Source organism: Lycium ferocissimum, chromosome 4, assembly GCF_029784015.1.
Source record: "Lycium ferocissimum isolate CSIRO_LF1 chromosome 4, AGI_CSIRO_Lferr_CH_V1, whole genome shotgun sequence".
In the NCBI taxonomy this organism is placed as follows: Eukaryota; Viridiplantae; Streptophyta; class Magnoliopsida; order Solanales; family Solanaceae; genus Lycium; species Lycium ferocissimum.
Genome location: NC_081345.1, coordinates 32,509,832 through 32,525,700, shown reverse-complemented (window position 1 = coordinate 32,525,700; position 15,869 = coordinate 32,509,832). Strand labels below are relative to the sequence as shown.

The 15,869-nt window shown below is 35.2% G+C and overlaps 2 protein-coding genes across 2 annotated transcripts; both read right to left on the bottom strand.

Moving 5' to 3' along the window:
• Positions 1–5,583: 5,583 nt before the first annotated feature.
• Positions 5,584–11,190, bottom strand: LOC132052348 (uncharacterized). The gene is made up of 3 exons (XM_059443844.1): positions 10,721–11,190; positions 6,389–7,685; positions 5,584–6,022 (listed from the first exon to the last, which is right to left on the bottom strand). The coding sequence occupies exons 1-3, from the start codon at positions 11,099–11,101 to the stop codon at positions 5,793–5,795; spliced, it is 1,908 nt and encodes a 635-aa protein (XP_059299827.1). The 5' UTR covers positions 11,102–11,190; the 3' UTR covers positions 5,584–5,792.
• Positions 11,191–14,324: 3,134 nt separating this feature from the next.
• LOC132054605 (uncharacterized) lies at positions 14,325–15,582 on the bottom strand. The gene is made up of 4 exons (XM_059446580.1): positions 15,527–15,582; positions 15,150–15,286; positions 14,961–15,019; positions 14,325–14,819 (listed from the first exon to the last, which is right to left on the bottom strand). The coding sequence occupies exons 1-4, from the start codon at positions 15,529–15,531 to the stop codon at positions 14,529–14,531; spliced, it is 492 nt and encodes a 163-aa protein (XP_059302563.1). The 5' UTR covers positions 15,532–15,582; the 3' UTR covers positions 14,325–14,528.
• Between the last annotated feature and the right edge of the window lie 287 nt (positions 15,583–15,869).

Below are 15,869 nucleotides of genomic sequence, written 5' to 3'. Positions count from 1 at the left end.
AAATAACGACAAGTAATCAACCCAAATCAACCATTCATTTAACAAAATTAAAGGCTACGCTGTTGAGATAAAGGATGGAATCTTGATGTTGAAAAAGTAAAGCATATTTTGTTCCGACAATCAAAGCAAGCATTCACATTAAGGTGCACTCCTACAACCGAACAGGTTGTCTCTCATTATTAAATTTAATTGTCTTATTAACTAATTAAATTAAGTAGTCACTCATCATCCTATTTAGCTTTATGCTTTATTTTGTTATCTTAACTTCCTTTTGGGAAAAGAAAAGTATAGCAGAACATGCATGGCTGGTCCACTCCTCTCTTTAACTTAACAAACTAATTAGACTAGCAGCTTAGCTCCATGCAGTCACAGGTTGTATGTATTCCATAATATGTTCTTTGCATCTCTGCTTTAAAGCCGTATTTGGACATATCTATATATCTTAATCAATTGCAATCGAACTGTTGGTTTGCTTAACCCATTACGCCAATCATTTCTTTTTTCGTTGTTCTTTTGGAAGTCGCTGTAATTTTTTAATCGACCGTGCATGACGTCGGTAACGTGCAGTCCTCCTCGGTGATATTAAAAAAATGCCACCCCATATATGTTACACATATATAGTGCTACCAAATTTATACGGAATACTATATGGCATGCTAGCAGCACTAGTACACATATTGTATGTTTATATGTCTAGGATGGATCAAATGCGGATCCATAATTTAAAGTTTAGACTTAATAGATTCAGTACTCCTTTAGGTTCTTCGATTGAACTTATTATACTTATAATTGACGGAACATTTAATATTCGTCGAAAATATTGAATTAATATAGTCGAATTCATATTACATAAGATGCATCTGCCTCTACGACTACGACGGACGTAGCTTTTCGATTATGGAAGTTGTTACACTCACGGGGTTTAACTCCAAACTTATTTCTACGATTAATGTTTTTTCTAAATATATATACTATATTTATACCTATTTATTATCACAAAAGAACTATAATATGGGTGGGACTCTCTGCGTTCACGATCTTAATTATTCTAATTTTGTGTGTGTATGCGTTGTATTCAAATCATGTGATCTCAACTACGACTTGTTTGTTGGTATCTAAGACAGTACTATAGGACGCAATGTTGTGAGTCCAACAAAATATGGTGAATTTAGTGGACAACATAAAGGAAGCTCTACATCAACTGCACTTACTCAAAACCGTCTTGTTCGTTTATGCAAATATGAATTGAAGGTTCGATAAGGTCATCCAATTTAATTTATCCTATTCAATTTTCGTACTAGAGCTCTATCAGAAAATTACACCGAAATTAATCATTTTTGTTTTATTACTATCTCTTTATAAATACATATGCAGGACAAATTAAAGGGAAAACGACAGTACGTGAATAGGGGAGAAAAGCATAAATTCAAACGATGGACAAAGGAAAAGTGAGCAGTAGCCAGAGTCACAAATTTTGTACAAAACGGTGGGACATCCGAGTTTGACACTGCAAATCACGTGCTTTTCCAGAAAACAACAAAAGTCTTCAAAGAATAGTCCAATTCTAGTGCTTGTGAGTTTTGACATGCCAACAAAATTCCTACTTGCTTCAACATCACCCAGTCCACGTTTCATTGTAATTTAGTTATCTCGAAATTAGTTATTACCCTTTTTTACGGGAATAAAATAATACTATAATTCCGAAATAACTAATTTCGAGATTAGTTATACCATCATTTTATCCCAATTAAAAGTGGGATAAATTCATCTTAAATATAATCTCGGAATTATTTATTCTTATCCCTTGTACCAAACGAGCCCTAAGACTTTGGTTCTTTTCATTAAACCAATAGATGCAAAATATGTATTTTTATTAAATATATTCACATTAATTCAGCTGTTCTTGACTATGAAATAAGTAATAGGAGTAATAAAATTATAAGACAATAAAAGATGTAGTCAAATAGGCTGGGTGAGATAGGAAGAGATTTTTGCTCTTCAGAATGACGTCAAATGAATTAGTCTAGTTTCGATTTATAGAAGAAGAAAAAAAAAGTTACTGCAAGGTCTGCATGAAATATTTAAAAGAGTTACTTGCAAAATATTTGCTTGATTGCAAGTTTTAGAAGACCGTAAGACTACTTAAATGGACATTGACAATGCAACGCATTTATAACAACAAAGCTTATCCAATTATTTAACCAACTGTTTTTTTTTCTTTTTAACAATTAAAAGCATCCTCGATCGATTACAATGTGAAATGAACCAACCAGTGGCGGAATCAGGATTTTCATCCAGGTTCAAAAATTCTAAAGGTAAATATACGAAGAAGTGTTTCATGTCAACATCTATTATATATACATAATAAAATAATTTTAACTTTGAAAATACACTGTAATTTTTCGCCGAGGGGGTTCGGATGAACCCCCTGGACATACACTGGCTCCGCCCCTGGAACCAACGATGATTAAGCTTTTCCATAGCTCATTAACTTGGACACCACAAGATAAAGGTAACGTAGGCGATCTATCAAGCAAATGAAATGACGATTACATTTACAGATAACAACATGAGAGGAGTCTATTGTACTGTAAGAAGCTTCAATCATTAGTTTAATTAGTTTTTGTAAAATATACCATTAGTTTATATTGTGAATGATATTTTAATCAACGAATAATATTTGTAGAGTTGAAGAAGCTTCTTTAGCTTCCATATGTCTTGGCTGTTACACACATTCTCTGCTTAAGGTATCATTATAGGGATCAGTTAACAATAGTTTTTCTTTTGGGACGGTCGGAGCTTAGAGCTTAATTAATTGATTAATACTTGATATAATCCTTTTTGCTTTTATTTGCAATAAGAAAACAAGCGCGTACTTGAAACGTGTCGTGTGGTCCGTGAAATACGGTAAAGTCACGTGATTAAAAATGTTTACTTACCGCATCTGTTCCGCCTCCCAAATCACGTGGCCAACTCATGTGGTGATTGGGTGGTCCCCTCTGTTTGTACAAGTGATCTATTCTTTTTGGTGCTCTAGCATAAAATAATCCATCTTCCTCCTTTCTCTCTTTTTTGTTTTTTTTTGGAGTGCTTTCAATCTAGTTTTGATTTAAATTTTATATTTTTATATGAATTATTTAATTTAAAATTTGTAGCTAAAATAAATTAGAATTCCAAATTCATAAGCTTTAAAATTTTAATTTCAATTATATTCATAGCAAATTTTTTCATTATTTTTTACTTTAGTTATTGGAAGATCGATAAAGAGTAAACAACAACATTAACATACTCACTGTAATCTCACATGTGGTCTAGAGAGCATAGAGAGTACGAAAACCTCCTTGGAGATAGATAGGTTGTTTCCAAAAGACCCCAGTTTAAGTAAAGCATTCCAAAGCAGTTTGAAAAAGGAAATACGGAAATGAAGGAGACTTGGCAACTAATAGGGAAAGCAGTACATAACATTTAGAAAAAAAAACAATAACAACACCGAAATATGCGAAAATCAAAATACAAATGGTAATAGAAATTGAACAGCAAGAAACTACAAGATTAGTGTTAATACTACTGGTAAAAAAGTTGAAAAAATACGACAGATGCTCCAAACTATCGCCAAGCTCATCCCGCAGAAAAGCGAGACAACGCTCAACTAGCTACTAACCTTTTACGCCAATCCGCGACCTCCATACCCTCTTATCTAAGGTCATGTCCTCGATAAGCTGAAGTGCGTCATGTCCTATCTAATCACCTCTGTCCAATACTTATTTAGCTTATCTTTACCTCTCCTAACACCCATCATTGGCAACCTCTCATACCTCCTCACTGGTACATATGCGGATCTCCTCTTCAAATGTTCAAACCATTTCAGTCTCACTTCCCTCATCTTGTTTACCACAGAGGTCACTTAACAGGAAGTTCACTCCTAATCTTATTTCTCCTTGTATGCGCAAACATCCATGTGGGTCAAAATTTTAGGCAATACCACCAAATATAACTGCTAACTTCTACAATATTTTTCAATTAATTATATCTTCTTCTTTTTATAAAAAAAAATAAAAAAATTTACGTAATATCTACACTTCAATTTGGATGTTAGAGGGTGAGGATTATGACTTGTGACTGGGAATTGAAGAAACATAGTGACATGATGGGACTGTTCTTGAAGGGTGGAGGGGCCCAAAACAAGAGGCCCATATTTGCGTATACAAATTGGGTTGACGTGGGAGGCTACGTGACGCACGTGAGCATGAGAAAGTGACCAGCAGCTCACGTGCACCCCATTCCCTGCCGTTAACCTGCCACTCTGCTTGCCGTCTCAATGTGCCGCTGGGATCCCTTTATTAAGGGAATAAGTGGAATAAGGAGATTTTATGGGTTATTATTTAATTGGATAGGATTTAATGATAAAGCGGGTTTAAAAAATAATTTCGGGTTATTTTAGGAGATAATTTCCATCAAAATAGGGGTATATTTGAATACTTTAAAGACGGGAGAGGTAATTTTGACCCAAAATACGTTCGGAAAATATTTTTAGCCCTTTTTTCAAAGTAGAGAGATATTTTTGACCCTTTTCCCCAAAAAGAAACAGTAAGGCAGTACATGTCCACAGATACTAAAGAAACAAATAGGGTGAAAAAAAAATATTTTATAACGAAAACACAGCTAAAAAGAAAGAGAACTTTGTCAAATGAGATTAAAGTAACAGCTAAAAAAGAAAAAGAACTTTGTCAAATGAGATTAAAGTAAACACATTACTAGAATATTGATGGTTCAAAGATGAAGATGGCTAAAAACACTCATAAAGTGAAAGTTACTGCTTCTATATGACATGCGTATTCTTTGTTCTAAGTAAACTATTTACTCCTACATATAGTTTATCTTTCAATATTTCTTATTGTTGAATAGATGACTTCCCTTTCGTAAAGTGTCGACATTTTATTTCACATTCCAAATTTGGCTAGGTAAATATAAAAAGAAAAGCAAATTTAGTCCCTTTTCCCAAGTGACCTGTCGTTTTAGGAGTCCATTTTCCTTCTATTCCCTTTTCTAAAAGTCCTGCTGATGTAGCTTACTTACATGCTAGAAGTGCCTCCACAAAGCTTTCGCCAACTTCTTTTTCTGTTTTTTGTTTTAAAATAGATTTTGCAATGACACACTCCTTTTATTATAGAGAGATAGTGTTCACTGGCCTTTTTGGGACCTGTCTTTTAAAATAACCGTTGTCATAGAGATTGAGTTTCGAATGTGAAATTGTAAGACAATATCCTGACATTTTACTTGTGAAATTTTAAACTCCATGACTTCAATAACAGGAGTTAAAAAATGGTTAATTGTGTATTTTATGCCTTCTTTTACTTCCGAGGTAAGTACTTCCCGGCCCATATTATGGACTCCAAACTGCTACTGTTAAGTCCACATCAAGGGCCCACACTCAAAAATCAGCCCAACCTAAAAAAGGTGTGTGCTTCGATTCAAACTTCAAAGGGTACAATCAAAGAGATAAAACAGGTCTCTGTTTATATTTGTGTCTCACTAAACTGGGAGGATATGAAATAAAAGTTAGACAGAACTACATGGGATGACTTGACAACGGAAATGAGCTTTCATGAATATGATAGAATGCAGAATAATCCACTAAATGATAAATATCCCATGACCAATCTATCGATGGTACAAATGCACAATTATAACCTGTCCCTCAAGCAAGTACAGGAAAGTGTCTAATTGTGTTGTAAACTAGCCATCGTCGCTATCTAGTTTGTTTGGCCTTGTTAAAAATGAAGTACCAATCCTCAGCTGTTGTCTAGCATTATAGTATTCACCACATTCTTTACAAACAAAAAGAAACATTCTCGGCACGATTTAGGCATTAGAGTGGATCTCTTGAGTTCCTTAACTTCCTCTCCATGGACGCACACACATTCTGGAACGGAAGAAATGCCAGATGTTTTGTGCTCCAGACCACAAGCTGCTAAGATGGAGTGAGTGGCTAGTCTGGCAACTTGCTTAAATGTGTCAACTTCTGCACAGATGAAAGTCTATTAAAATCATATCAAGTGTCAAGAAATAGAATATCATGCGGTAAAAATTTCGTTTTTGGTCATACAGATTACAAGACTGATGATTCCATGCGCTGAAGTGCTATCAATGAGACAAAGTATTATAACCAGATGTATGCACTTACTGTGAATGACTTCCACACCCATTATTAGCACACATTGACAAAATTGTATATAGTCCCATTTGCTTTATATATGTAGTTATAGAAGTAGAAGAAAGAATAACCAACTCAGACCAGATGCATCATGCTACAAACAGTTATTTACCATTTGAATGCAATGAAGTGATTGATGCATCAGCTAACTACAGGTCAAAGTAAAAGCCGTACCGAGCTTTTTATCTTTGCACAGGATTTTCAGGTTGAGCTTCACAAGAGATTGGATTTCAGTCTTGGCATCACATTCCACCGCAACTCTTCTCTTAATGCCACTCTTTTCGATCTTGAGTTTCTCCTGAGGAGGATTCACAATGCTATCGGAGGAACAACAGATTCCTTTGTCTACAATAGTAGCACTTGATGCCGACCTGATAGAAGAAATCAAGTGTGTGGGACCACCAGCACACGACTTATTCTCCTGTGGTAGTCTATTGTTCGCATGACAGACATCTGACTGAAGTGAAGTCTGAGACTCCTTCGAAGATACAAGTTCACTATACAATGGTCCGCATGCGGTTGAAGAACCTTTATATACACCTGAGGCACCTTTTAATTTCGTGTCCAACTTACAAACATGACTCTCGGAATGACTAGGCCGATGCTGTTCAATCTTTACTGAGATAGACCTTGAGCTTGATTCACCAGCTTCTTTGCAGCTAGTATTCTTCTTAACTGTGTGTTTTGAGGCCTGACCGGAACATTTATTCCTGTCACTATTTCGTTCAATTGCCTTAGCCATATCCAACATTTTCCATGCCTTCTCCACCTCTATTGATCCTTTACTGTCCTGTCTATTTTGATTGGAAGACTGAGAAGTCATTGGTTGACTCGAGCAAGAAACTAAAGGCCGTTCACCAGAACAGCTGCTACGCACAGGTTTTAGTTTAGCAATACTAGCACTACTCGTTTTTCTAGAAGGAAACGTCAAGGATCCACTTCGAAAACCATTCCAATGTTCACGTAATGTGCGAATCCTATCATGGACATTACGGCAATGCCCTAGGGTTCTGGCATTGAACATAGTGGCACGTCCTGCAACACCATTCTGTCCTACCGAACCCAACCTAATTGAGCTTCTTTGAGAAGTATTTTGCCTTCCAGACGCAACCAAAGAGCCAGTTGGAGCGCCCTCAACACCATCAACAGAAGACTCTCGTACAATATCATATACAGATACAGGTCTTGCTGATTCTGCTGAGTGGTGATCACTGAAACTAGTTTGAGTATAGTAATCAGTTTTTGTCTCATTCTGGGCCTGTTCAGCCTTCAGAAGTGAGCAGTCTGCACAAAACCAATCACCCTCAGGAACAGTAGCACCAAGGCCAACACAGTAAGTATGATAAGCAATGTCACAAAGGTCGCACAGCAGCAGGAGACTGTCATCGGCTGTGCTGTGGCAAATGTTACATTGCACTTCCGCGTAGAGATCCCGCGGTCCAGTTGTTACATTTCCAAAGTGATGACAAACCTGCATAAGCACTTTCGTCAGTGATACATGTGAGGCAGTCAAGAGATTATACCTAGTCTACCCTACCACAAACCACGTGAATCTTCCAAAATATACATATGAACATGAATGAACCACAAAAAGTAGAAACAACGGAAAAGTATTCCGATCCAAACCTTTGAAGCATTAAGATGACTATAATAAATATTTTATTATTCAGAGTGCAGTGAGAAGTAAATGAACTAAAGATAGCAGATAACTAATAGGAGACTTCAGATAGACTATTGACTAAAGATAACAACAACAACAACAACATACCCAGTGTAATCCCAAAAGTGGGTTTTGGGGAGGGTAGAGTGTGCGCAGACCAATGGCGGAGCCAGGAATTTTACGAAGGGTGTTCAAGCATTGGATAAGTAAATTTTTTTTTTTATTATTTTTTTTTTATGAATGGGTGCACAAAAATTTAAAATCAAACTACATAATATTAGTAATTGATTTTTCAAATGACTGGATGCACCAAAAATTTCAAAAATCAAACTGCGTAATATTTAGCTTTAATGAGTTCATATTTAAATTAATATGAGGTGAACAGACTAAGCAAAAAATACGAGAAAGAAAAGAGAATTTAACCTAGAATGAAACCACTTTTAGGCTTCAAACTTTCGCCTGCCTCTTGCGACTACAGTGATAGCACCAAGACACGAAGAATGGAGAGCAGAATCAGGTTTTCTTTTAGTTTCTTTATGGAGCCTTTTGCTTTCGATTTCGGCAGAGTTATAGAGAGTTTAGGATTTGCTAATTAACTTTCGATTAAACAAATACTTTTAAGTTTTATTTTAAGAAAATTAATGAAAAGAAAAAGAAAGTCAAAAGCAAATTGGTTGGGAATCCAATTGGCTACTGATACGTTTATTTTTCTTCAGGGATTTTTACATTGTAGGTCTTTAATTAAGGATTATTTCAGTAAGTAATATTACTTTTGAATTATTTCAAAATAACATATTTATTAACTATTATTATAGCACGAACTTGCTTATGCAGGGGCGGACCCACGTGTATCCAAGGGGTGTCATTTGACACCACTTGATCGGGATTTATTTTTATTTATGTATGTATAATACTATGCAGAAGAAAGTATTTCGATAAATATTAAAGAGATGACGTTGCTTAACACTACATCGCTGATAGCTCACCGGCTTGGCGCTTAACCAGTCACCTTGAGGTCGCGTGTTCAATCCCATTGAGTAGCATATATTTGAAAGTTTGTTAGGCTTATTCTAAAAATAAAGAAGCCACAAAGATTTGAATTCTTGACGCCTTGCTCAAAAGAGCCAAGCTCTATCCAACTGAGCCAACTTTATTCTGTTCAAAATGTTGCCAATATGAGATTTATTTCTTACTTTGACTCTTTACCTAATCAGCAATATCTAAACCGAGCTAAAACCTGCGACTCTTTACCTAACAAGGAGTATATTATTGTAGTAGTCAATAAATAATTTAATATTATTGTGGAATAGGATTACTCAAGCAACTTAAAATCCTAACTTTGAAAAAACTACTCACTTTTCTTTTAAATTTGCAATTGGAGATTAAAGTTGCTTTACAATTTTTGGTGTTGTCTGTTGCTCTTTCAAATGTGAGTTCTTTTAATATTTTTTTTTTCATTTTTTTCTTTCTAGTTGGAATTTCTTAAAAACATTCATTGTTTTCTTTAGGTGGGTTGGGTTGAATCTATGGAATTATATAAGGTTCATCTGAATTGATATTTTAATTTGTAATTCAACTTGAATTTATTGTTCTAAAATATGACGTCACTATAGTTATGTATTTATATTTCACTTCTTTAAATATCGACACCGCTTACAGAAATCCTGCGTACGCCACTGTGCTTATGTGTAATAGAAAATAGATATAGAAAGTAATTAATTATCCTTATATTAAAGAATCAATTTATTCCTTTTCCACTCTCATGATTCTAATATTAGTATTCTTCTTTATGAGCACTAAAATAGGAAAGGTGTGGTTGGATTAGTGTTGCTCTTTTAAAAATGTTAAAAATAAATAGGAGGTTGGAAAGGTGAGGGGCGCGCACAGCTGCTGGGAATCGAACCTCCGGGCCCAACTGCTCCATGATTTTCCAGAACACACTATACCGCTGGACTATCTCGTCTAGATGTTTCAAGGGTGTCCAAAACGTGATTTATAATCATATATAGCATAATATTTTACCTATATACACAATATAGTTTTCCGGCGAAGAGTGTTCGCCTGACCACCCTTATTAGGCTGTAGCTCTGCCCCTGACGCAGACCATACCCCTACCTTATGGAGGTAGAGAGGCTGTTTCCAAAAGACCCTCGGCTCGAGATAAATTGATTAGAAATCTACGATGTATCCTAATGTGTAAACAGCAGTTTGATAATTTCGGAGACATAAATGCGTAAATGCAGGTTAATGAAATCACCATAGACCAAGTCGATAGCTTTTCATACAGCAAATGAACATCAGCTTTTCATCAAATCACTAAATTACATAGTATAACTAACAAACAGAAATAGTCTGCCAATTTCTGAGTTGAAAAATCAGCAAGAACGAGCCCTAATACATCATTAAAAAGGATATCTACAAACACATGTTATCCTAATGCAAACCTCTTTATCTTTTCCCTTTTATCTGTAGACGTTATTCACAAGTCGACTATAATCATCGGCATTAATGGCAGATTTTAGTTTTATTTAAACATAGATTGACAATCGCCTTAACGTACTCTTTTTGTAACCGTAGTTACACACGATACCTGCTACCTCCCACCAACACAGGTACCGAGTAACTCTGTCCACCAAGGCCTCGTTGGGAATTGGACCTGAGACCTCTGTGGTTTTTCAACCCACAACCTTGAGCCTTAATGGTTTTACTACATAAATGAGTCAAATTAAGGTATAAAATTGAGCTCACAGGAGTCCAAAAAGACAATCTTGCACCAAAAAGAGCAAATTCAGCAATCAAACATTCAACATAAAATTAAAGACTAATTAAAAGAAAGAGTAAAGAACCTGATCGCGAACAGGAACATTAACAACACGTTCGGCAGGAAAAACGGGAAGTTTTATCGGGCGACGGATGGTGGAGAAACGGCGTTTACACATAGGACATTTGGACTCAACCTTAGACCACTCAATGATACACACAAAACAGAAGTAATGGTCGCAACAATCGATAAAACCTCGTATAATTGTGGTTCCATGTCCAGTTTCAGTCAAACAAATTCCACAACAATCCGATTCCGAACCCGAACCCGAATCCGAATCAGAAAGTTCGAGCTTTGATTTGCCTTTGTCGGATGAGGTGGATTCGGGTGAATTTATGGCTAGGGTTTTGACCCGTTTGTTTGGATGGGTTTCTGGAGCTCCGGTATCTTCCGGGTCGGACTCCATGTCTGAGATTTTTGGAGTGTTGGAACCGCTGGAATTGTTTCCGTCGTTAGTTGGTTTGTTCAGCGTAACAAGAATATGGATAATGATCCTTTTCAGAGAAAAGGACAAAAATAGTCCCTGAACTATGATAGTAGGTTCAAAATAGTCCCTTAACTATGTACTTAACGGTTTTGGTCCTTTAAGTTTGTCACAAGTTAACAAAAATGGTCCCTTAAATATGAGGGTTGGTTAAAAATAGTCCCTTAAGTATGCACTTAACAGTTTTGGTCCTTTAAGTTCGCCAAAAGTTAACAGTTTTAGTCTCGACAAAATATTCATCGAACTCTGCTTGTTAGATTTGACTAGAACTATGAAAAAAATGAAAAAATTAGCGAGAACTCTAGATCGGTCAAATAACTCGGGACAAAATCGAAGGACGTTAGTCGGTTATAGGAAAAAACTACAGACTTGATAATGTCAGAAAATAATGTCTCGGAACACAAAGATCGACGGACTTTGTCGATTTAAATCGAGGGAGTCCATTCGCTAAGTAAAATACACTAGATTCGTTTTTACTGAAAACTCAAGAAAAATAAATACTTCCAGTGTAGTGATTCTTTTTTGAAAAAAAATAGTTTTAGCGCATTTTTCCTCAAAAATAACCGATGGACTTCCGTTGATTTTCGTAAAAAACAATAAAAATTAAAAAAAATTATGTCCCTCGATTTTATCCATCGGTTTCCGTCCGTCGTTTTTTCGCTTGTTTTTTTGTAGTGACAACTTTTTTAGTTTCTGCTATTTTTAATTTATTTGTAAAGTCTAGTGTATTTTATTTAGCCGATGGATTCCCTCTATTTTAATCGATAGAGCCCGTCGGTCTTTGTGTTTCGAGACACTACTTTCTGACATTATCAAGTCTGTAGGTTTTTTTCCTATAACCAACTGATGTCCGTCGATTTCGTCCCAAGGTATTTGACCGTTTCTTTAATAATGTATACCTTTAGATGTGAGTTCTCGCTAATTTTTTCCTTTTTTTTACAGTTCTCGTCAAATCTAACAAACAGAGTTCGATGAATAGTTTGTCGGAGACTAAAACTGTTAACTTTTGTTAAACTAAGGACCAAAACCGTTAAGTGCATACTTAAGGGACTATTTTTAACCAACCCTCATAGTTAAGGGACCATTTTTGTTAACTTATGGCAAACTTAAAGGACCAAAACCGTTAAGGGACTATTTTGAACCTACTTTCATAGTTAAGAGACCATTTATGTCCTTTTCTCATCCTTTTCACTTGATGGAAGAGAGTTTTGGGCCCATGGCTTCGAATCTAAGTAAAACGGGCAACTTGCAAGATTGGCCTTCGCTCGGGGTGGTCTTTAACTTTTATCCCTCAAAATACTGGTCTTTAAATTTTTCCCTTCAGGCAGAATTTGTATGGATAAAAATTCTATCTGTGCGGAAGGTAGAATTTCGACGGATAGATTTGCAAAAATCTGTCTTACAATTTTTTTTTTCCTTTTTTACTGAGCTGGGGTTCGAACCCACAACCTCGGGGTGTTAGGTAAGGGGTAAAACTTAAAAACCACTAATTTGAAGGACAAAAATTAAAGATCATCCCAAATGAAGGACAATCCGCGCGAAAAAAAAGAAGTAAAACATGCAGAAAGGGCCCAAGCCCAACCACAACTTTTTGAAGATATTGCACGGTTTTTCTTCAAATGGGTGGGTCTTTAATTTTTGTCTTTCAAAATCGAATTTATGGTTAGTGGGGCATCAGTTTTTTAAGGCGCATAACATAACTTGTGGGATACTATAATGCAAAAATATAGATTTATGTTCGGCGGAGAAATTGTTTGGCTTGAGGGACAAAAATTAAAGACTAGCACAAAAGAGGGACAAAAGCGCAAATGACCCAAAGGTGGAATAAAATTGTGTGAGTCCAAATTGTGTGAGTCCCTTTTCTAGAATTAGTAACTTTTATGTAGTGAAGTTTATCCATATATAGCAAATCTAATATGGAACACAGAATAGGATTAAGATGAAATTACCCTAATCAGTTAAATAACACTGACATGTACATATAAGGTAAACTTTCTGTTTTTTTTAACTATATATACCAGCTCTAGCAGAGCTGTGAGTGGGTTTGGAAGAATTCCGAGGCTAATGAAAAATCATTCAAAAAAATTAGATACTAATGCATCTGAAACAAGAAGGGGGGGGGGGGGGGGGGATAGAATACGCAAAGGAAATCGAAGCTCGTTATGCTAATATTTATTAATAGTAACACTGAAAAGGAAAATATATAAATTTTCCCGGAAACTTATCTCAAAAAGTAATTTACACTTTAATTTTACGCACAAACGGATTCAAAATTTATTTTCAGTGGGTTCAATCTTTAGATTCTTCCCATCAATCCCATTACACTTTTGAGAACATGAGTTCATAATTTGAATTTATAATATATTTTTTTTAGTGATTTTCACATATATTTCTTATTTTGTCGAAAAGGCTGGAGTCATGTGAACCCAATACTTATGTTCTTCATTCCTTACACTTTAGTGCCTTCATTTACCTCATATTCTTATTTAGTTGCTTTAACTTAATTTTGAGCCCGTTTGGCTTAGTTTATAAGTTGTTGAAGCTGTTTTCAGCTTTTTGAGTGTTTGGCTGGCCAGTTTATAAGCCATTTTGTGCTTAAAATAAGTCCAAAAAAATAATTGGGCCGCCGCTGGCTTAACTTAAAAACGACTTATAAGCCAAAAAAATAAGTTGAACCCCAACTTATTTTTTTTTTTATATAAGTTCGCTTTTTTAAGCATCCAAACAAAGCTCTTTGTGTCTTTTATAAGCTTTCAAGAAAATGACTGTACTTTGCCACATTACCATTCAGGCGGATATTGGTTACAATTGCGATAAGAATAGGGGATAAAGAGACGCCATAAAGTTAAGAGTTGTAAATGACTTTTCGAGATAAATTTAAGAGGTAATATAAGTATTTTTCCCAATTTAAAATGAACAGGTCACGTTTACTATGTCACATGTGAATGTCTTCTTGTTAAGAGAGAATACAGTACATTGCAACATCAAGAAATTAAGTTAACCATGCAATGCAATTTGATTTTGGCCAAAAAATTTTAGGTTACAAAAATTCACATGATGCAGAATTGCAGACCATTTGTTGAGATAGTTAGCAGATATGAGATATTTAGTCATTAAATACCATCAATTTGAGATAGTTAGCAAATATGAAAATATGAAAATTCTATAGACCTTTGCTAGATTTTCGATTGGATACATACAAGTATATAATCCCTTTTCACAAGAGCATCTAACTAAAGTAAATCAAATAGAAACTAAGAGAATGGGAAAAACAGTTTTCCCTCTCTCACCAGCCACAACAATATATATTATGATGAAAGGCCAAATAATTCAAAACTTGTGTAAAAGCTCAGTTATTCTGTGGAGGGTGTGTTTTTGGCATGTGATAATCAGCACTGAAAGCCAATAAACTACCTCTATTGACCTGCACACTTCTGCCAGTAGTACTCAATTTACTTTGCATTCTTAACTTCCCCTTCCCTTTATGGTTAAAATTTCCAACAGAAAATGTTGCACTTGCAACTGAATTCTTGGAATCTTCCTTAGTCATGATGCTTTCCAATCTTTTTCTTCCTCCAATTCTGCCACTGGCTGCAATTACTTCAATAGATGCTGGGACATGACCATAAGAAACTAATTCCTGGAATTTCAATTACAACCCCTTAATTCAGTTTTTCACACTCTCATTTGCAAAAACAAGGTCTCACGAGTATAATTAATCTTGAAATGTGACGAATTATAGTGAATTAAAGGATTGACAACAACAAGGGCACATTTTTACCTTCTCTCCTGACTTGGCAATGCGATTTCCAGCTTCATTGACCCCAAATTTTTGTTCAACTGCATGCAGAAGGGAGTGTGTATATATTAAAGAGCTATATATTGAAATTTCTCAAGAAGGAAACTTTTTATTGAATTAAGATATTATATAGAAATATTGAATTGGGAAAACAAAAGGGATGATTAGTACCTTGGTCATGAGTAGTATGAGCAACAGTATCTTTGACGGATAGCAAAATGAAAACCACAACAAGCATAAAGCTGTTAAAACTTAAGGACAACATTCTTGGCCTTTTTCTTTTGTTAAGAGTATGTTTGTCTATCAGTCTGCAAAAAAGAAGAGGAAACACATGAAAAGAAACTTGGAGATTTATAGAAAGCCCAAAGTCCGAAACTTAGTCAAATCTTGGGTTCACTACAACTAAATTTTTCTTGATTAAAAAAAGGTTTCGGGTACAAGAAGCACCTGGGGAAATTCAAAGACTGATTAGAAATAGATCAATATTCATAGTGCTAGTAATAGTTAAAAGAGACAGAGGATGGTTTTATTGCAAAATATAAACTAACCTCATAAGCTGGATAGAAAATGGAGATAACTAATTACTATAGAAAACTACGAAACAACACATTACAAGGCGATTTTTATAGGTGCCAAGGCAAGAAACAGTTCTATAGACACTAATTAAATGCATTCACATCCACTGTGAATTTGGTAACATAAAAGTCATACTTACATAATACAAATAGGATAACTTAGAAGACAAATGAACCTAAATACTTCAACACTTAAGTTCGATTAACATTTTCAACATTCCCCTTAAATGTCTTTATACATTCTTCAATTGCTTTTGATAATTTTCTTTTTCAGCATCCTTTTTTGCATACGCGTTATTGTGTATATCTTCCACTT